The 22,856-nt window shown below is 38.9% G+C and overlaps 1 protein-coding gene and 1 gene segment (V, D, J or C); both read left to right on the top strand.

Annotated features, from left to right (window-relative positions):
• The window catches only part of LOC132146955 (immunoglobulin gamma-1 heavy chain-like), a 364,816-nt gene extending 348,846 nt beyond the window's left edge, over positions 1–15,970 (top strand). Inside the window, exon 9 of the mRNA XM_059557060.1 lies at positions 15,838–15,970. Coding sequence (XP_059413043.1) covers positions 15,838–15,849 — 12 coding nt within the window. The 3' untranslated portion in view covers positions 15,850–15,970. The remainder of the gene's footprint in view (positions 1–15,837) is intronic.
• On the top strand, positions 14,007–15,747 carry LOC132147302 (Ig heavy chain C region, secreted form-like). The segment is given in 4 exon segments: positions 14,007–14,305; positions 14,435–14,725; positions 14,850–15,162; positions 15,377–15,747. Coding segments are annotated over 4 exon segments (1,192 nt in total).
• Positions 15,971–22,856: the final 6,886 nt, after the last annotated feature.

The raw sequence follows: 22,856 nt of genomic DNA, 5'->3' as shown, positions 1-22,856 counted from the left end.
TTTAAAGCTCTTCAAGGCATGGATAATGGTAAAGTTCCTGGGATGGATGGAATCCCGGTTGAGTTTTACAAAACTTTTTGGTCTGTTATCGGAAAAGATTTGTTAGTAGTTCTTAATGACAGTTTAACCAAAGGATTATTGCCAATAAGTTGTAGAAGAGCAGTGTTGACCCTTTTGCCTAAGAAAGGTAATTTGAGTGATATAAAAAATTGGAGACCCGTGTCCTTATTGTGTTGTGATTATAAACTGTTTGAGATATTTGGGAGTATATCTAGGCAATGAAACAATAGTTAAAAAAACTGGATTGGAACTGTTGAAAAACTTAAGTGCCGACTTGAAAAATGGAAATGGATTGTACCAAATTTATCATACTGAGGACGTACTTTGGTTATTAATAATTTGGTGGCTTCCTCTTTGTGGCACCGGATGGCTTGTATTGACCCACCGTCTTATTTACTTGGAAAAATCCAGTCTGTTTTATTGGATTTCTTTTGGGACAAGTTACACTGGATACCGCACAACATCTTGTATTTAAAAAAGAAGAAGGGGGTCAAGGACTTATACATGTACAAAGCAGGACTGCGGCCTTTCGGCTACAATTCGTACAACGTTTGCTTACCAGTTCAGAGAACTTGACTTGGAAGTCAGTGGCCTGTGCTATACTTAAATCCGTTGATGAACTCTGTTTAAGTAAACATTTATTTTTGATGGATCCAAAAAGAATCAACACATCGAAGCTCCCTGTTTTTTATAGAAATGTGTTTAAAATATGGGACCTTTTTAAAGTGAAAAGAACTGAGAATACAGATTCTCTTTTTTGGTTACTGGAAGAACCCATGATTTACGGTGCTCGTCTGGATCTTTCAGATACATGTGGACTATTAAATGGGGTTTTTATTAAATCAAAGATCGTAACACTGGGGCGTTTAATTAATGTGACTGGTTCTTGTTTTAAAAATGTGGAAAATGTGTCTGCCTCATTAGGTATTAAATCTGTTCGAATTGTGGAAAAATTACTTCAGAATTTGCAATCTGTATTCACAGTAAAAGAGTTGAACATGCTTGAAAATTGTTTTGCTAAGAAACTTGTGCCTTGTGATAAAGATGTTTTTCCAAAGTGTTTTTTGTCCCCAAATATAAGGGAATATTCTGGAGTTTTTCTCGAAAATGTCTCAGATATGGATTTATATGAAGTTGGGGGAAAAGTTTTTTATAATGCTTGTGTAAAGGTTTTTAACAAAAAAGGTTTACATGAAAGAGGTGATTCACCTTGGCGCACCATTTTTGAAGCTGATAAGGATGTAAAACCAGAGTGGAGGGCACTTTATAAGCCACCATTAACAAAAAGAATTGTAGACTTACTGTGGAGAATTATACATGGTATAATTGCTGTTAATTCTTTTATTTCTATCTTAAATCCAAATGTTAGTCAAGAGTGCCCTTTTTGTTCTCAAAAGGAAACAGTTTTTCATGTGTTTATGTACTGCTCAAGACTTAAGCCTTTATTTGACTTGTTAAAGGATATTTTCATTTGTTTTGATGAAAAATTTACTGTACCAGTATTTATTTTTTGGTTTCAAATATAGCCAAAAAAGAAAATATGAATGCCAATTGATAAATTTTATTGTAGGCAAGGCAAAAATGGCAATATATGTTAGCCGAAAGGAAAAAATTTAACAAAAAGGTGATTATAATGTTGTAATGATGTTTGCAGCTATGATTAAATAGCTGCAAACGCTCTCTCTCTCTCTGTCTCTTTCTCTCTATCTCTCTCTGTCTCTCTCTCTCTATCTCTCTCTGTCTCTCTCTCTCTATCTCTCTCTGTCTCTCTCTCTCTCCCTCTCCCTCTCCCTCTGTCCGAGAGGGTTGGGTGTACGAGGGTTCCCACGTGGAGAGGGCGACTTTTTGTTTATTTCTATTACTATTCTTTCGTTTTTGTACTAAAACTAAAATATTATTTTGTAAAGGAGATTATAGTTTATTTTTGATTTTGTTTTTGAGTGTATTTGTGTTTTGTTTGGGATCAGGATGGCGTCCCTCTCCATGAGGGTGACGCCACCTGTTTCCCTCCGTCATGGCGTCAGGTGTGTTCCTGCGTCAGGTGTGGCGGTGGAGGATGTGTTGGTGGCGGTAGGAGAGGAGATCGGATACGAGAATATTACATCTGCGTCTCGTATGAATAAAGCGGTGGTGGTGTTTGTGAAGGAGGAGGTGCACGTAGGCCGTTTGATTACAAATGGGATTGTGGTAAATGGAGAATTTATTATTGTTTCACCGCTTGTTGCTCCAACCACAAAAGTAACCGTGTCAAATGTGCCTCCATTCATTCCCAATGAGGAGACTGAGCGTGGACTTTCGCGCTACGGGAAATTCGCTAGTGCAATAAAAGCGCTTCCACTCGGCTGTAAGAATGAGTTGTTAAAACATGTAATGTCTTTCAGAAGACAAGTGTTCATGTTCCTGAACGAGCCGAGTATTGACGTGTTGTTTAGGGTGATGCATGAGGGGAAGGCTTACATGATTTATGCCAACACTGGGAGTATGAAGTGTTATGAATGTGGGGATGTTGGCCATAAGCGATTAATGTGCCCACATAAGGTTGGTGTTAGCGGGGAGAACGCGTCAGAGAACGCCGGGCCGAGCGCCCCGGGCGTCTGGGAGAACGCATCAGAGAACGCCGGGCTAACGAATTAAGGATCTTTTTATGAAATTAAGAGATGCTGTCCAGAAGTATGATGAGAGTGTGTGTCTGGTAATTGGTGGTGACTGGAATTGCACAACTAATTTTATTGTAGACCAAAATGGCTACCCTGTTAAGTTTTATTCATGAATTTCAGCTAATAGATGTGTAGTGAACATGAAACACGGGTGTGAGACAATACACATGGCTGAAAGTGTGTGATGATAGAGTCTCTGGAGCAAGATTAGACCGGTTTTATTTGAACGAATTGTGGAGTAATAGAGTTATTGATGCTTCTATTTCTCCCAATGGTTTTTCAGATCACCACATGATTACTTTGGTTTTAAACACAAAGAAGACACAATAGTCTAATTATTACTGGCTTTTAAATGTTAAGTTTTTAAATGATGTTTTATTTTGTGAAAGTTTTAAAGTGTTTTGGAGCAACTGGAAGTTGAAAAAGTCTTCATTTGAAAGTCTGTGTCAGTGGTGGGATTTGGGAAAGGTGAACATAAGACTTTTCTGTCAGAATTATGCTTCCCAAACATCAACCATAGTGAAAAACACAGTAAGGAATTTACAGAAGGACATTGAGTCAATGGAAAGAAATCTTGTATCCAGTAGTGAAGCTGTGCATTGCGTTGTTTTAAAAAAGAAAAAACAAGAACTGAACTCTTATTTGCAGGAGCAGGCAAAGGGAGTGTTGATAAGAGCCAGATTCTGCTCTGTCAAGGACATGGACGCTCCAAGTGCTTTCTTTTTTAATCTAGAGAGAAAAAGTGTCCATCAGAAGCAAATGTGTCATCTCCGTCTGCAAGATGGATCGGTGACTTCAAATCCATCTGAAATGAGGAAGCTAGCGAGAGACTTCTATAAGCAGCTGTTCAGCGCTGAGAGCTGTGATGCTGCGAGCGTTGAGGATCTGCTGGAGGAACTGCCTCAGCTCGAGCACCAGCAGAAAGAGGCACTGGACACTTTAATCTCTTTTAAAGAACTCACGGAAGCAGTGCATCAGCTACACACTGGCCGTTCTCCATGGATTGATGGCTCATCTGTGGATTTTTATCAGCAATTCTGGGATATAATAGGACCAGATTTTTATGAAGTGTTGTTGGACTGCATCAAGAACAAAACACTTTCCACAAGCTGTCGACGAGCCGTCCTGTCTCTCCTTCCAAAGAAGGGGGACTTGGGATTTTTAAAGAACTGGAGACCTGTATCCTTACTGTGTTCGGACTACAAAATATTCTCCAAATGCTTATCAAACAGACTGAAAAATGTTTTAGACCAGTTGATTCACAAGGACCAGTCATACTGCATTCCTGAAAGATCAATTATGGACAACCTGTTTTTATTAAGAGACATGATCGACATTAATCAGTTTTATCAGGAAAATCTTGGGTTTTTATCGTTAGATCAAGAAAAAGCTTTTGATCGAGTTGATCATGAATATCTTTTTAACGTTTTAAAGTGTTTACGATTTGGTGACAGTTTTATATCTTATATTAATTTGCTGTATTTTAATGTGTCTGTGCTGGTGAAAGCAGGAGGTGGTTTGAGTGAGCCGATCCTGGTGTCCAGAGGCATCCGGCAGGGATGTCCACTGTCGGGACAACTATACAGCCTGGTCATAGAACCTTTGTTGTGCAGGTTGAGGAAGAATCTTAATGGAATAGCAATTCCTAATTCACAAGACAATTTTAAGTTATTTTTATCAGCATATGCAGATGACATTACTGTTTTTATTTCAAATCAGGATGACATCACAATTTTAAATCAAACTCTTGGTTTGTATGAAAGAGCTTCCTCTGCAAGAGTCAACTGGTCCAAAAGTGAAGGTTTTATTGTTGGTGGGTGGGAAGGCACAGGTTTCCCTCAACTCCCGGGTGGGTTACGCTGGAGACAAGATGGTTTTAAAGCTTTAGGTGTTTCTTTAGGTAATGAACATTTTCAAAAGAAAAATTGAGAGGGTCTGCTGGAAAAGGTGTCTGCCAAACTGACAAAGTGGAAGTGGCTGTTGCCACAACTGTCTTACTGTTATGTGGATGGTGGAGGATGAACCCAAAAGCAGACAGTAGTCACAGCAACACAGTATATTATACAAAAACAGGAAAACAAAACCCACGAGGGGGCAAAACAAGGGCTAGACAGACAAAAGATGATGAAACTAGACTATCACTTTACAAACTAGACTATGACTAAAACAGGATCAAACAACTACTTAGACAAGACTCTCTACAGACTTACTTACGGACAGCTCTCACATTGATTAACAGTTAGCAACATTTGACAGTATTTGACAATGAACCGACAAAGGACAGAGAAACACACGAGGTTATAAAGGGAGGCTAATAATGAACACAACAGGTGGAACAGGTAAATCAATGATGACAAACCTAGGGTAACAAGGGGGGCGGGGCAAGGAAACGAGACAACACAAGCACATGGCCCAAAGACAAGGCCATGTGCTTGTACACAAAACACGGGCCTGTCATGATCCTGCCACAAGACACGAGAAAAATCAGGACATGAAGGCAGAACCATGACAGAACCCCTCCCTTAAGGAGCGGCTTCCAGACGCTCCTCAAGGGAACATCAAACACGGGACACAACTGACTGGGACAAAGACACAAACCAACAGGACATGACAAATAACACTAATGGCAAACATGAAAAAACAATCACAGGGTTAGGGTGCAAAATCAAAAACAATAAACAAGGCAGAGGAGGTGGGGGAAGTACAAAGTTCTTAGAGGGCAGTCCAGGGTGGATGGGAGGACTGGGGGTCTTGGGTCTCCGGGACGAGGACTGGGACTCCGGGGGAACTTGGCTGGAGACACATGAGGGGATGACTTGGGGGAAACAGTAGGCAGCTTGACAGGGGAGACAGGAGGCGACACAACAGGAGACAAAACAGGGGATACTGCGGGTGACTTTGGAGCAGAAGCAAGAATAGAGCTCCCCATCTCTGAATCGGGGAGATCATCGTCTGCAGCAGACTGGGGTACTACGCTCCCGGCAGCTGACTGGGGTATGGCGCTCTCGGCAGCTGACTGGGGTACGGCGCTCATGGCAGCTGACTGGGGTACGGCGCTCACGGCAGCTGACTGGGGTACGGCGCTCACGGCAGCTGACTGGGGTTCGGCGCTCACGGCAGCTGACTGGGGTACGGCGCTCACAGCGCTCGTAGAATCAGTGGACTCGGTACAAGACATGACAGACTTGCCAGGGGCTTCGAGAATCTGGACAAGACGCTTTAGGTACTCAGCCAAAGTGTCAGCAGCGACGAGGACAGGCATCTCTTGATGTGCTGAAACAGCCCGCAAGACAGCTTCAGCAGCTGAATCGGCCGCGACTCTCTCGGCGGTACTCACGATAGCGGGCTCTGGGACAGCACCTGGGAGAGCACTTGCAGTAGCGGGCTCTGGGACAGCACCTGGGAGAGCACTTGCAGTAGCGGGCTCTGGGACCGGCAGAGATGAAGGGCGAGAGGCTCCCTTTCTCCTCCTCTTCCTCTTAGGTCGCGGTGTGGAAGATAGAGCCGGACATGTGGCCGGTTGGTGAAGCTCAGTGGGATCTGTGACTTGCGTTGGACGGGCAGTCTCAGACAGCGCTGACTCAGCCGAGGATGACTCCGACGAAGAATCCCACAAAGTCCGTCTCCCTCGTTTGCCACGAAGACCTTCGGGGACGACTGAAGCCTCAGGGGTGGAAGTGGAGCCAGCCTGATTCCCCTGGGTAACCACAGCCAGGACATGACCCTCCGGGATCACTGATAGCTTGGGTGATGGTGACAATAAGGTGGAACCCCGTGACTCCCCCTGCGACAAACTATCCACCATGTCACCAAACAAGCAGCAGATCAGCCTCTCCCGTTCTGCCAGGGGTGGAGGAGCGTTGAGGCCCGCTATGAGGTAGCGGTTGAGGAGACTCTCAGGTAGAAACAATCTCCTCTCATTCGCGACCCGAGCGTACTTTCTCAGGGACCGCTCTCCCTGGGGAGGAATTGGCAGCTTGCCAATCCTTGCATCGTCGACAGCCTTCTGCCACCATTGTGCAAGGTCGTCTGAGTTGTGCTCAACAAAGGAGGACATACTGTCTGCTGGGTTCCTTGTTGGTCGGTTTATTCTGTTATGTGGATGGTGGAGGATGAACCCAAAAGCAGACAGTAGTCACATCAACACAGTATATTATACAAAAACAGGAAAACAAAACCCACGAGGGGGCAAAACAAGGGCTAGACAGACGAAAGATGACGAAACTAGACTATCACTTTACAAACTAGACTATGACTAAAACAGGATCAAACAACTACTTAGACAAGACTCTCTACAGACTTACTTACGGACAGCTCTCACATTGATTAACAGTTAGCAACATTTGACAGTATTTGACAATGAACCGACAAAGGACAGAGAAACACACGAGGTTATAAAGGGAGGCTAATAATGAACACAACAGGTGGAACAGGTAAATCAATGATGACAAACCTAGGGTAACAAGGGGGGCGGGGCAAGGAAATGAGACAACACAAGCACATGGGCCAAAGACAAGGCCATGTGCTTGTACACAAAACACGGGCCTGTCATGATCCTGCCACAAGACTAGAGAAAAATCAGGACATGAAGGCAGAACCATGACACTTACAGGGGGAGAGTCCTGGTCATCAACAACCTCACTGCATCGATAATGTGGCACAGGACTGCAGTCATAGAGCCACCTGAAGAACTCATTTTAAACATTCAAAGGACACTGGTCAACTTCTTCTGGAGTGGACAGCACTGGATCAGTGCAGCTGCCCTGTATATTCCAGTCCAGGAGGGCGGGCAAGGCTTGGTTGATTTGAGGAGTCGGATCCAAGCCTTCAGATTACAGTCTGTGCAGAGACTTCTTTATAAAGATGTGACATGGGCCAAAACAGCAAGTGCTTTGCTGAAGCAGACAGGAGGACTTGGTCTAGACAAACACTTGTTTTTAATGAAATTAGAGGAAATAAGCCTGTTAGAGCTTCCACCGTTTTATAAGTTTATGCTGAAGACATGGAGAACTGTTTTCAAAGTGAAACGAGACATAGATGAGCAAGAAAATTGGACTCCAGAGGAACTGTTGTTTTTTAATCCGTTGATCCATACCCGATTGCTCTCCTCCGTGACTGTGCGGAGATGCTTAATAAGGAATGGCGTCTACAAACTTGGACATCTTCTTGATGAGAGGGGCTGGAAACCTACTGAAGAACTCCGAAAGTTGACGGGTTTAAGGTCCTTGCGTCTTGTTTTTAAACTGAAATAAGAGATCTCCAATGCGCTACCAAGTGGCTGCAGGTCTTGGATTGCACGCAGACAAACATTGGACATGAGAAATAACCAAGACTTCCCAGGCATCAAGATCCCACCTATCATAAATGAGGAAGATGGGGAAATTGCGGACTCGATTTTATCCTTCACGACCCCCCAGCTTGATCTTTTTAAAGATGCGTCTAAGAAAGCTTTATATTGCACTTCAGTGAAAATGACACACCAAGAATCACTAAAAGAAATAAAAGCATCTAAATGGCCTGAAGTGCTACAGCCAGACTTCCTGGTGTGGGACAGGTGGAGGACGCTGTACAAACCCCCGATGGAGAAGAGAACGGCAGACCTCCAGTGGAGGATCATCCACGGGGCCATCGCTACGGACCGGCATGTGGCGCACCTCAATCCAGCAGTGGGGGGGGGGGGGGGGATGTCGGTTCTGTGGGATTGAGGAAAGGTGTAACAGATTACAAGTTCTTTTTAATTTGCTTGAGACTTGTTTTAGAAGATTCAATGAGGATTTTTCTGAAGTAGTTTTTATTGGGGGTCTGAAATACAGTTTTTTAATGAGAAGGAAAATGGTTTTACTAAATTATTTGATAGGAACTGCCAAACTGGCAATCTAGAAAACCAGAAAAAACAAAGGTTTGCAACTCTCTACAATAAATCCTGAGATGATGTTTAGGCATCTGGTGCAAGGAAGGCTGAAACTTGAATTTGCATATTACAAACTTACTAATAATTTGGTGTTTTTTTGCGATGTTTGGTGTTTCAATGAGGTGCTATGTACAGTTCAGGATGATCAGCTTGTTGTGAATTTTTAGAAAAAACTTTTAATTTTATTTTAATTTTTTTCTTTTTTTTTCTTTTTTTTCAGTAATGTGATGTAAGGTGTAATGGAAAAATAAAGTGTTTTAAACCTCAAACCTCTCTCTGTGTCTCTCTCTCTCTCTGTCTGTCTGTCTGTCTCTCTCTCTCTCTCTCTCTGTGTGTGTGCGTGCGCAAGTGCGGAACTCCTGGGTGAGGCGTGTGGGTGTTTGAGCGAGTGGCGGCTTGTTTGAGTGAGTTTTCATTGCTTTTTTTCTTTATTATTTTGAAAAGTTAGTTTTTGTTTAGTTTGCTGTAGTTGAGGGTTGTGAAAATGCCGGGAGATTCTGATGGGTTTGCTACCTTAACAGCCCGGCACGGTTGTAAATGTTTGCCGGATGAAACAATCACTGTTGAAGACTGTTTGTCTGCTATTAGTAGCGAAATAGGTGCTCGGAATATTCTGTCGCCATCTAGAATGAACAAAGCTGTTGTTGTGTTTGTGAAGGAAGAATCTATGGTCCACCATTTAGTGGAAGTTGGTATATCTGTTGGAGATGTTTTCTTGCCTGTTTTACCGCTGTCGAGTCCTTCAAAGAGGGTAACTCTTTCCAATGTGCCTCCGTTCATTTCTAACGATTCACTTGAGCGATTACTTAGCCGTTATGGTAAAATGATGATGCCGATAAAAATTATCCCTCTTGGTGTTAAAAACCCAGATTTAAAACACGTTATGTCTTTTAGACGTCAAACTGCTATGATTTTGAATGCAGATTTTCAGTGCTTGGACGTGTCGGCGAAATTGACTTTGGTAGGTAAAGATTATACGATTTTTATCAGCACGGAATCACTTAAATCCTTTCCTGTGGGGCCTTTGGACATACAAAATTGAAATGTACTAATAATAAGGTGACTGAACAAAATGAGACTGAGCCTAAAACACCTCTGGAGCAAGTGGCTCCTGCCATGGAAAATGGTAATCAGGATGGCAAAGATAAAACTGATCAGTGGGCTGAATCGGATTCACTGTCAAAATATGATGAAAATCCGAAAGAGGCAGTGATCAGTCATGCTGAGAATGCGGGAGAGTGTTCGCTGAATGCTAATGAATCAGCTAATGTTCGCTGTGCGGCGATCGGTGCTGAGACCGGCGCAACGAGTAACAGCGACTCAGAGCGCTCCAGGAGCCAGATGAGCTCGTGACAGTCGAAGAGTCTCGGGATTCACAATCATCTGTTGGCCTGTCACAGGTCGATGTGGATCAGCTATCTGAGAGAGGTGAGGCTCAGTCCATAATCACAAACTCTGACAGTGAGGAATCTGATATTGTGGATTATTTCACTGATGTCAGCTCACAAGGAAGTGCGCTGCGGAGAAAAAACGCAGTTCGCAAATAAAACCACCTTATTACACAGCACAACAAATTAATAATTTTCTCAATGACACTTTTAATCAGCGAAGGCCACAACTAGAGAAGCATTTCTCTGATTTACGACTGTTTGTTGATTCATGCGCTGTGGCTATGAGAAAAGCTTCATTGGAGGAGCTTGGTCAGCCTAAAAGATACAGATTAAAGAAACATGTCACTTTGAACAACACACAGAACACAGAAACAACACTTTGATACGGTTATGTATAGTAAGGTGATATATTATTTTTGCATTCTTTTACCTTTCGTTATGACAACCTTCAACACTGGGACCTTTAATGTTAATGGTTGTCGGTGTACAAGGAAGAGAGTTGCTTTGTTTGATTATCTACGGTTAAAACAGGCAGATGTTATTTTGTTGCAGGAAACGCATACAGATCGTCAAAATCAAGCACAGTGGTATGGTGATTGGAAAGGCAGTGTTGTATTGAGCCATGGTACAAACCTTAGTGCGGGTATTGCCATCCTTTTTTCTCCATCTGTTAGTATACAGCCAGATGTCCTTGAAATAATACCTGGTAGGATTTTGAGAGTTGATGTTGTTTTTGGTGGTACTCCTTTTCCTTTAATTAATGTTGCGCCGAATGTTGGTCAAGAACGCATCTCATTTTTCAAAACACTTTCTGATGCTTTAGTTAAGTGTCCTCAGGGAAATATTGTTATACTTGGTGGAGATTTTAATTGTACTGTTAATTCACATTTGGACAGGAATCATGATGAACCTTACCAAGCTTCGGCTGAGATTTTAAAGAAAGTAATTAATGAACATAATTTAGTTGATGTGTTGAGGGAGGCCTTTCCTGGGGTCAGACAGTACACATGGTTAAAAGCTAATTCTAATATTATGTCAGGAGCTAGGCTTGACCGTTTTTATGTCGAAAAGGCCAATAGGGGTAGGTTTTTTAGTACCGATTTCACCATCTTTTCTGTCAGATCATCACTATGTATCTATTTTAGTATCTGTTTCTCTTTCTAAATCTTACAAATCGCATTGGCGATTTAATAATAGATTATTGCAGGACGGCACTTTTCTTCACTCTTTTAATCTTTTCTGGAAAGCTTGGAGAGAGGAGAGATGTAATTTTCAGTCACTAAGTCAATGGTGGGATGTTGGTAAGACACAAATCAAGTCTTTTTGCCAGCAGTATACTGCACACAATGCTGGGATGCTCAAAGAGAGAATGAAGTCCCTTGAACAAGCTATCCTTGGGCAAAGCAGTGACTGTACCCATAATAATTCAACTTTCATTGACTCTGTTGCGAATGATAAACTCCTTTTGAAAAATTTATTGGAAGAGCGAGGAAGATCAGCCCTTCTGAGAACCAGATTTGCACAGCTGAATGACATGGATGCTCCTACATCATTCTTCTTTGGGCTTGAAAAAAAAAACCCAAGGGAACAGAAGAGTTTTCATCAGTTAAAAATACCAGGTGGTGGAGTTATAACGGATCAACGGGAAATTCAGTCTTATGCTCTCTCTTTTTATGAGGATTTATACCATTCGGAATTATGTGACGATGCAGTGGCTGATGAGCTTTTACGTGACCTATCCAAATTGACTGAAAAAGCAAGTAATGAGTTGGACATGAATTGATTACACTGGCAAAAATGCACAATTTAGAAATCGGGTTGCTTTCATTGGACCAAGAAAAAGCGTTTGACAGGGTCGATCACCAGTATTTATTTAAATCTCTGGAAGCTTTTGGTTTTGGTCCTTATTTTGTATCTCTTATCAAAATGCTATATAATGAAGTTTTTAGTATGTTGAAGATCAATGGGTCTTTAACCAGGCCTTTCTCTGTGTCCAGGGGAATAAGGCAAGGGTGTCCTCTCTCTGGACTTCTGTATGTTATTTCTATTGAGCCTTTATTAGTCTCACTTCGGAGGCAGCTAAGTGGTTTTAATATTCTTAGTGACCCCAGTGTAGGTTCAGTTAAACTTACAGCATATGCTGATGATATAACAGTAGTTATAAAAGGCTCAGAAGATGTTCCAAGTTTGATATCTTCCTTAAATATCAACAAGCTTCATCTGCACGCATTAATTGGGAGAAATCTGCATCCTTGCTATTGGGCGACTGGCAGGCTACAGGACCCCCTAGGCTGCCGCAGCAATGCAGATGGGCCAGAGATGGTTTTAGAATCCTTGGTTTATATTTCGGTACTAATAGCTATACAGAAAAGAACTGGGAAGGATTAGTGGACAAGGTAATTTTCAGAATTCAGAAGTGGCGATGGATTCTTCCACATCTCTCTTTTAGGGGGAGATGCCTGGTTATTAACAATTTAGCAGCTTCAATGTTATGGCATAAATTTACTGTGTTAGATCCCCCTAAGGATTTACTTTCTGGAGTTCAAAAAGCGACATGGTTTACGTTACGACATGGTTTACGGCACTAATATCGAACTCTCATTGGTTCTTACATAATTCGTCACAGATTGCGACATGTCGTGTTTCAGTTGATAGACATTTGAAATCAGTACTGCTGCTACTGCGCCAGTGCGCCTTCACGGAGAGAAGACAGATTCATAATTTCACGGATTAATAAATTAAATTCTGCTCTGTACCCTATAAAAACTATTACCTCCAGAGAGGACTGCGACTGGAACTCATTATCATTTGAACTACTTTTGATATTTTTTCGCAAAAAATAAATGATTAACATTATGTTTGTTTGTCTGTTATTTGTTTATTTATAACCGTAATGTTATGTAGTTTTAAGAAATGGTTATGGGTAGGTTTAGGGGTAGGTGTAAGATTAACGTTAGTGGCTCAAAATAACGTTTTAATATATTTTTACTAAAACTGAGTTTTATTATGTTTTATTCTTTTAACATTCTGTATAAAATGGGTAGGTTTAGGTTCGGGTGAGGTATAGGGATCTTACATTTATCAAAAATAAATTATAAAAAGGGAAAATATACATAAATATTTAAAAAAGTAATCCGATACGCATTGAAAAGCAGCTTCATGAGCAAATTTCTATGGATAACTGACTGGTCAGAGAACACGTTCTATCTGTACGTATTTGAGGTTGTTTTTACGTAAATTTCAATATGTATCGAACCTGTAATTACGTCCAGATAATACGTAAATGACACTGTAAATACGTAAAGGCAAATACGTCCCTTACGAAAAATAACCATGGTTTTATTATAGTAAAACTGTAGTAACCCATGGTTTTTTGGCGTGTTGACTACCATTTGTATAACCACAGATTTACTACAAATACAATGGTTAAACTATGGTTAATTTAGCAAAACCATGGTTAATTTGTGGTTACCATGGTTTAACTATAGTAACCATGGTTTTTTGGTTTTATTTGTAGTAAAACCAGGGTTAATTTTCATAAGGGGTATTGGACAGTTTTAATTTACGTCTAAATATGTACGTTTTGATTGTGAGATCAGGCTGAGTCAAAAGTGGTGATTGAATATACTTTCTATCAACATAATAATATTGTTCTTTATTTTGAATGGAAATGGGGTGTTGGTGGAGCTTTGGTGACTGTGTGTAATTCAGGCAGTTTGGTTTTTAATTGGTAATGGTTTATTATTTTGATGTTTTTTGGATTTGCTGTTAAACTTTTATTGATTTATACTGTAGCTTATTTTGTTTTATTTTATTTATGTGTTGTTTTATATGAATAACTAATTTATTTATGCAGGCTGTCTGTGATTGCCATACAAATGTTTTAGGAGAATTTCTCGGGGTTGCTGAAGCAACTGTAAAGTCAATTAAGTCCACTGTATTTTGTTTCATCGTTGTGTGTACTAGGCTACTGTGTTTCACTCTTTCAGATGAAGTTCCCAAAGCACCGAATGTGTTTATGATGTCTCTGTGTGAATCCTCACCTGGTTCTTTACTTGTTGGCTGTTTGGCCACTGGATTTTCACCTGCTAAATCTGTCAATTTCAATTGGATGGATCAGCGTGGAAACTCTTTGACTAATTTCATCCAGTACCCTACAGTAGGAACTGGAAACAAGATGATGAAAGCCAGCCATATAACTATTGATGAAACAGAATGGAATCAAAGTAAAATTATCTGTGAAGCAAGACATCCATCAAGAAATGTTAACGAAACATTCACAACAGGTAACAACAGACATTAACAAGATGAACATTAAATTCATCTGTTGAGGTCTACAGTGTAATTTTAAGTTTGCAAAATGTCAGTTCTCCTTCACATATTTTTATTGTACATAATCATTGTTTTAATTACAGTGAAACCACAAGACCCAACCCTAAGCTTGGTTCTTGTAACAACCCAAAAAAGTACATCTGTCATGTGTGTCATTGAGGATTTCTATCCCAAGAAGATCGATGTACAATGGAAGGTGAATAATATTAACAGCATGAGCCAGGTAAAACTGGAACACAAACTGAATGATACAGGTCATTACACAGCATACAGTTTTTATGAAGTCAGCAGTGAGAATTGGGATGTGAATACTCAGTACACATGTGAGGTCACACACCGGGGAAAACTGTTCACTATGAAGGCAAACTTAAACGGTAAGTCATCTAATGTTGATTTGCTCTCTCTAGTTCACACATTTATTTCTATTTCAATTCACATGTATACACATTAATCCAAATTTATAGATTAAGTAATGTTTACTTTCTTACTCCCCTGTAGCTAAATTTGCACTGACACTGAAGCCTCCAATTCAGAAAGAAATATTTGTAAATAATAAAGTTGTCTTGGAAGCTGTTGTTTCTGGAGATATAAAAGAAACAGTGGAAAAAGCTTCAGTGTCATGCTCAATGAAAGAAGCTAGAATTGATGTGAGGAACAGTCGTGTTTTCTAATGACATTTCACAGTCTATAAAAATACACAATGTCACTGTTGACACAAAGAAATGGTTTGATGGTGACGTGGTCACCTGCACCATCCATGACACAAATAATAACAGAGACAGCGAGCAGAAGATCAGTTTTCAAAAAGGAGGTGAGTCAGTTTAAAACTTTCGAATAATCAACTTTGCGTCTCTATGTGCATTTATGATACAGTAGATGGTTATAATTTGATTGCCTGGCAAAATAATATAATAAAATATTGCAAGCACATTTGAAATTATGTATTTCAAAAATATTACTTGTTATTCATTATTGTGTGATTTTTCTATTTGTTCAATGAACCTTTATTATTTCCTCCAATTCAGATGGAAATGTGCCCACTGTTACCATTTACAAACCTGATAACATCACAGATTCGCTCTCTCATGTGAGTGAGGTGAACAGCCCTAAACTCAGCGATGTCTATGTAATGTGGAAAGTGGGTGATGAGTCTTACAGAGAGGGCACAACCAGTGCTCCCACCCATCAAAAGGACTCCACATCTGTTCTCAGCATCCTAACAATGACAAAAGAAGAGTATAATGTCATCACCTGTGCAGTCATTCATGCCAACATGAAATATATAAGTGCTCCATTACAAGTGTCAACAAGCAAAAGTAAACAGCCAGAATTTTCATGTGATTAATGTGCAAGCATTTCCAAACTATCATTGTTTATCTGTCGTTCAGTTTTCCAGTGCTTTATATATATATATTATTATTATTTTTTTTATTATTATTTATTTATTTTATTATTATTATTATTATTATATTATTTTTTTTCACAGGTGAAGCAGTGATGATTTGTTAAAAGAATGTGTGAAGCTACCAAGGTTTCTTATTTTGTTTTTGTGACTGTAATTAAATGTTAATCTAATGTATTTTGAAATCAAAAAAGGAAAATAACCACTTCATCTGTATCTAGATTTTGCCCTGTCTTTCTGTACACTTGTCTGAAAAACCTATTGGCTTTCTGGGATGTTGAAACTGCATAATTTGGCTCTGTGCTCACATTTTTGAAGACACTGACAAATATGTACACATATCAATAAAGTCTTATTATATCTCTGTCAAAATGAGATTTTACTCTTTTTTTAATATTAAATCAGCCTCTTACTAATATTACTGTGATATTAGTAGAGATCCCTCAGGAGATACTAAATTGTGAGAATATTATAAGAATATGACCTCAATCTTGATGTGTTTGCTGCTTATCTGAAAGTCTGAGGGCAAACACACCTGTAGATTTCTGATGAATTGATAAATCAATCAGATCAATAAAGTAAAGCTTTTGAACACCCTTGGAATATTTTGAAGATGTTGTTTTGTTATTTTAAGACTGTACTCAAATTCCTAGAAAAGATGAAATTTATGGTAATGCAAATTTTCATTGCAGTGTGTTTCACATCACATTTAACTGTGTGTTTCTCTCTTGGTTTTCGGGTGTTGTATTTAAATACTTCGTCTCTGGGGATTCTGGGGATCCACAAGAGCAGACAAACTTCTCACATTCAGCAGCTGCAAACGGTCAAGCACTCAAGGATTTTTTTTCTACTTAATAATAACCAAACAGTAATAAACTGAACAACACATGTGCAGTTTCTAGCAAGCATAATGAGCTGCAACGAATTAAAAACTAATTTGCATGTTGTAAAATGCACATTTTATAAACTTTGTTTATTCTGTGATGTGATACAAATGTAACAACACCCTCTTAATATGTTGCATGCTCATTAATATACTTGAGTTTCCTTTAATTACATTTTGTGGTCTATCCAAACTAAACTGAGAATTCGGAGTGTTGCATTAAATCTTCACAGTATTTTTAATGTCTAAGAAACTTTGCTTTATGCAAATATGCTGGGTGAGTGTTTCATTTGTCTAAGTACTCTCAGAGGAATTTCAGAAGGTCAAAATTAGATCTATTCGAGAGCATCTGTGTATTCAGGTCTCTCTTTCTTCCTCTTTTTTTTTCTCACACCTGCTGAAGTGAAACTGCGTTCATAATGATGACAAACAATTCTTAGGAAGGTTAAACTGTTCAAATTTAAACCCGAAGCCAATAACAACTTATTTTTTTACACTTTATTAATGTTTAGATTATATTTACATTTGTTAATGCTATATATGGTTTACTTTACACTTATAATGCATAATTTAGCAATGAAAAAATTAAATAAAAAGCGTATTTAATTTGGAAAATCGGTGAAATATAGGCTACTTTTTTTAAAAAGCACAAGCTGATAAATGTTATGGGTAATGTAAGTCTTAAAAAATAATAAGTATTATATATATATATATATATATATATATATATATATATATATATATATATATATATATATATAGAGAGAGAGAGAGAGAGAGAGAGAGAGATATAGATAGATAGATAGATAGATAGATAGATAATAAATTATATATATATATATATATATATATATATATATATATATATATATATATATATATATATATATATATAGATATAGATTCTCAGTTCCTGAATGCAAATTGTGCCAAAAAGCCTAAAAAGAGTCCTCCAATTGCACTTCATGCAAGGTCATAAACGTAGCTTACTTGTTTTGCATCTTGCTGACTCTTGCTCCCTCCAGTGGTGAAAACTATTTACATTGATGTATTTAACAGTCACGAGTATGGGGTTAGAATTGTTGCATTATTCCAAATAAATAGATTATGATCCACAAATAAATGTAACGAGATTCACAAAAATATATCAAATTCACAAATGAATATAAAGAGTTTCACAAAAAAATTTAAAACTCACAAATAAATAAAATGAGATTTGCAAATAAAAAAAATATATTTACAAATGTGTTTAATGTCACAAACACAACTCTACCTGGTATTTATTTGTGAACCGCTGTCTGTGCATTTGTAAATCACTGCACGCATTTGTGGATCGGTTCCTGTGCATTTGTGGATTTGAAACACTTCTAGCGTCGACGTGCAGATAAATCCACAAATAAGTGGACTCCACCCACCGTTTACTCAAGCCAATCAAATAACGGCCACATTGAGCTGACCAATCGTAGCACGTTATCGCTTCAACCAATCACGTTTTGGCTTACAGCCAGGGGAACTGCGGGAATAGACACCGAACTTGAGACCAACAACAGACAGTCAGGGCATTTCTCAATACCAAGTTCGCAGAGTCTGGACTTCCGTCCTTCCGAGTTTGGACATGCCAAGTTGGACTCAGAAGAACGAACTCTCGAGGACGGGAGGACGCGAGTCCAGTCATTCTACAAATGGAACGGCAGCGTACTTGATAGCTTCACTCAGCATGCATGTTTTACTTGAATTAACTTCTTTTTTATTTTCAATATATTAAATATATTAGTATTAAAAAACTAATATTTACCTACTCTGATTATTTTCACTTTATATTTATAATGAAATTGAATATAATATTAAACGACTGTCTCTTTTTTATTTTAAAAACTATTAAACATTAATATGTGGTTCAGGTAACATTAATACTGTGATTATATTTACGTCGTTCAAAATAAATAAAATATGTGGAAACAACTGCCTCTTTTCATTAAGAACAATCTAGCAATAAACCCACTCAGCTACAATTTAAATAATACGGTTGAAAAGTGTAAATCAATTGTAAATAAGTGTAAATCAAAATGGAACAGCTTAGGATTGCCATTGCAATTGCTATTTATCATTTATCAAGATGCTGAAGAGGAGGCTGCCGAACGGAGGAGACGAATCCTTCAAAGAAAAGCCAGGATGCAGCGGAGGATGGCGAAGAGACGTGCCATATTAGCATGTCTCTCTAGCATTGTACGTTTTTCTAATTATTCTTTCTTCATAAACTGCCCATATACTTATGTGGACTTAGTTAGGTATATCCAAATGAAAAGTCATAATAAAAATTTATTATAATGTATCATATAGGCACCCTATCAACAGACTACAAAGTACTATCTCACAAAAAGTTATGTAAACTATTGCAGGGATGTAATGAGACAACATTAGATTTTTCAGTATACCAAATAAACTGACAAGTACAATAGGTTTGACAGTTGATAACATTTAAATTAACTAGCTTACACTTCACACACCTTTTATTTGTCTTTGTGGTGCTCAAATAAGTTGATAGTTTATCATCTTTATATAGCTAGGTGCACATCATATTACTGCATTAACACAAACAGGACAATTTAATATCTATAATAATCATATAGGCTACAACTTTTAGACTCTGGGATGAATGTTGTGCTAGAGCTTATCAATAAATGAATGAAACCGAAATAGAGTATAAAGAAATACTTCACGAAAAGAGCAAATGTTAGAGGGAGATTTAATTATGGCAGATTTTAGTAAATTTTAGACAAAATCCTTAAAACAACTGAGTATATAGCTTATATTAAATCCAAAAATATAATAAATACAATGCAACGACAGTACATATAGTAACAACTTTTTAAAAGCAATACATATAACAAATACATAATACAACAAAAGTAAAAACATTCTTAATATATTATCTATATATTTTAACAGGAACAAAGTCCCACTCGCAGGTATTCACAGATCAATGACCAGGTACCAATCCTGGTCAAGTTTTTTTCTGGAGAGGATTTAAAGCCAGCTTTCAGGCTCTCCAGGAACAGCATCAACATGCTGGTACAGATGCTGCCCCGTCAAAAAGCCCATGGATGGAGCCGTGAAATTGAAGTACTTGTTACGGTTTATTGGCTTGCCTGTTGAGCATCCTACAGGGTCACATCAGATGACTTCAGCATGCCACTTTCAACAGTTTGTAGGACTGTTCACAATGTTGTGGAGGAGATGATGACCATCCTCCACAAAATTATTCATTTTCCAAAAGCAGAGGAAATGGATGAGGTGGGGGGTGGCTTTGCTCACCTTGCTGGCCATGAGGCATTCCGCTGTGCTGCTGGTGCCACATCAGGATTGTTCCTCCTGCAATGCCACAAAAAAGATGCTACATAAATAGAAAGATCTTCCCTTCCATCATTCTACAGGGCACCTGTGATGCTAAAGGCATATTTATAGATGTGTATATTGGCAATCCAGGCTCTGTACAGGATGCCCTTGTGCTGCGCAGATCACCAATGTACCAGGAGGCTCTGTATTCACCAGCTGGATACTATCTTTTGGGAGATGGGGGATACCCTTGCTTGCAGCATCCTATTGCAATTATGACCCCATACCGCCAGCCTGTCGCAAGTAAGAACACTTTTTTTATGTCAGACAGACAGACACACACACACGATAAACCAAATTTTTACTGTTATGAATTTGCAATACACTACACATTTTCTACACGATTTTTGATTAACAGGCCAAGTTGAAGCCCGATACAACAGGCATTATGCACAAGCACGGAACATCATCGAGCGCACTTTTGGGATGTTAAAAACTCACTGGCGTGCAATTTTCTTGCGGGCCCTAGAGATCAGGCCACTGTTCGCCCCAAAGGTGATTGGTGCCTGTTGTATCCTCCACAACATCTGTGTGATGGGAGGTGATCTCTTGGAGGAGGAGGAGGAAAGCCAAGGACAAGAAGACAGCGAGGATGGTGAGAATGCAGCAGTGGGTGAGAGGGACCTATCAGGGAACCATCTCCGAGGACGTCTGGCTGCTCAGCTTTCTTCTCCCGTGGAACTGCCTGGGTGTCTAACTGAACAGTACTACATCTAGACAGTAAACCTTTCCAGATGTTGTCATGTTCATTAAAAGAGCAACATAAACAGTTGAAATAGCTATGACATTAATTAGAAAGATAGGTATGAATAAATGTGCAAGTAGATGGGTATAGATACATTTATACGTTTTCTTAATGTTGGTATGTTCTTCTTGAGATTTAACTGCATGATTGTAAATAATTGTATACCACTATAGACATTGGATATTACATTATTTTATATTATTTGTGTTTTTGTTGTAAATATAAAGAATACACTGTTGCTATAACAATGATTTGCCAGGGTTGAAATTGAAACATTCATTTTTATTATTTTTTTATTCAAATAATCTATATAAAATCATTTATCATTAAAAACAACATTAATTTAGAATTTATTAAGTTTTTCAAAAAGAGACATATGTCTCTGCTCTGGCTGTTGCTGCCCTCTCTCTCTCCTCTTCTCTCGCCAATGCTTCTCTCTCCCTCTCCTCTTCCCTCTCTGCCTGTTCTTTTAGAAACTAAAGAAGAGCCTGGCTGTCCCGTCGCCTCTTTCTTGACTGCTGGCTACTCCTGGCTTCCACAGAAGGGGCTGAACCTGGTGTGCTGACTGAGCCACCTGTAGTGGCAGTGGGTTTGATGCAACAACTACGGGCATAGTAACTGAGTGCTGCCCCTGGAGTGCAGCATCCATTGCAGTGTACCACTGCCAGGTGGCAGCAGTCACACTACCGGCCTCTACCCCTTTTCCTGTGGGTGGGTCCCTAAGCTCCTGAAATAAAGCAAAATGCTGTCATGTTCTCACCTCACGTTGTTCCACACTTTTAGACATTTTTTATTTTTGCTCTACACAGAGGAAGATATTCTTAAGAATTTTTGTAACCTAACAGTTTGAGGCACCAAAAAATTACACATGTCAGTGGTGCCCCAGAACTCTTAGGTTACAAATATTCTTCCTTTGTGTAAAGCAAAAAAAAAAAAAAAAGAATAAATAAATAGTGTATACAGGTGTGAAACAACTTAAAATTGTAGGTGAATGGCAGAATGTTCATTTTGGGGTGAACTATTCTTTTTACAGTCTCAGAGTAAACAATGTAAACGGAGTAAACTACATTTTACAAAATAAAATGTAAGGGCCAATGCATCTATGTTAGGTTTCAAATATGACCGGAAAGTCTTTACACACATCTTGGTAAGCCTCTTTCAGTAACAGAAAGTAGAGAAACAGGCAGATTACCTTGTATTTATCTTTTAGGTTATTCAATTTTTTCTTTGCCTGTTTGGCAGTTATGGCCAAACCAGAAGTGGAACAAAATGCCTATAGGCAAAACAAAACCATAAAGATTTACATGATTCCACTTCAATAACGTATTCATTTTTATGGATGAAGACTGTCCAAATCTAGCTCCAAACCTTCAGACATGCAGGGAATTATACAAGCACTCAAAATGAATACTCACTCCCATCAACTTTTGGAGGAATTGCACCTCCCGGTGAAAAGCCTTTCGTTGGCCGCCCGCCACTCTATCAAGGCCCGAGTTTCCTCAGCAGTCCCTTGATAAAAAATAATGCTTAATTTAAGTTGATGAAAAATAATACAATTATAAAAGAATTTGTAAAAAAAATTTAAATAAAGACAAGCAAACTATTTGGTTAAAATGACAAGAGCACTCTAAAATAAGGTTTGCATTTGATATAAGTATCGTTAGGCAAACGTTAGTTAGGAAACTTTTCCCTCAGGCAAAACAATTGCCCATTAGATATACCCAAAGCAAAATATATCAAATGTTTATCCACTACAGAATCAACACAGGCAGCCCCATATTTTACAAAATGTTACAGGGCCTAGCTACTTTTTAGGAGGACTTGCCGAGGGTTAGGCTACTTTTCAACTCGTAACGAAATAGTCTGAGCAAATTTTCAAAATTCGACGGTAGCTTTGAAGTTTAAACAACATTCTGGCATCAAAACTCTTAGAACTACGTTACATTTTGTGATAAAACAACAATAGTATTTCGAAATGTATAACTTACAGTTGTGAGTTTTCTCCTCCGCCATTGATGCTAACCTGGTTCGAGCTGAATTCTGGGTTATGGCCCGTATCAAGTCCGCACAAGTCACCTC

Source organism: Carassius carassius, chromosome 1 (genome assembly GCF_963082965.1).
Source record: "Carassius carassius chromosome 1, fCarCar2.1, whole genome shotgun sequence".
Classification (NCBI taxonomy): domain Eukaryota; kingdom Metazoa; phylum Chordata; class Actinopteri; order Cypriniformes; family Cyprinidae; genus Carassius; species Carassius carassius.
The sequence above is the reverse complement of the archived record's forward strand: the minus strand, read 5'-3'. Positions and strand labels throughout refer to the sequence as shown.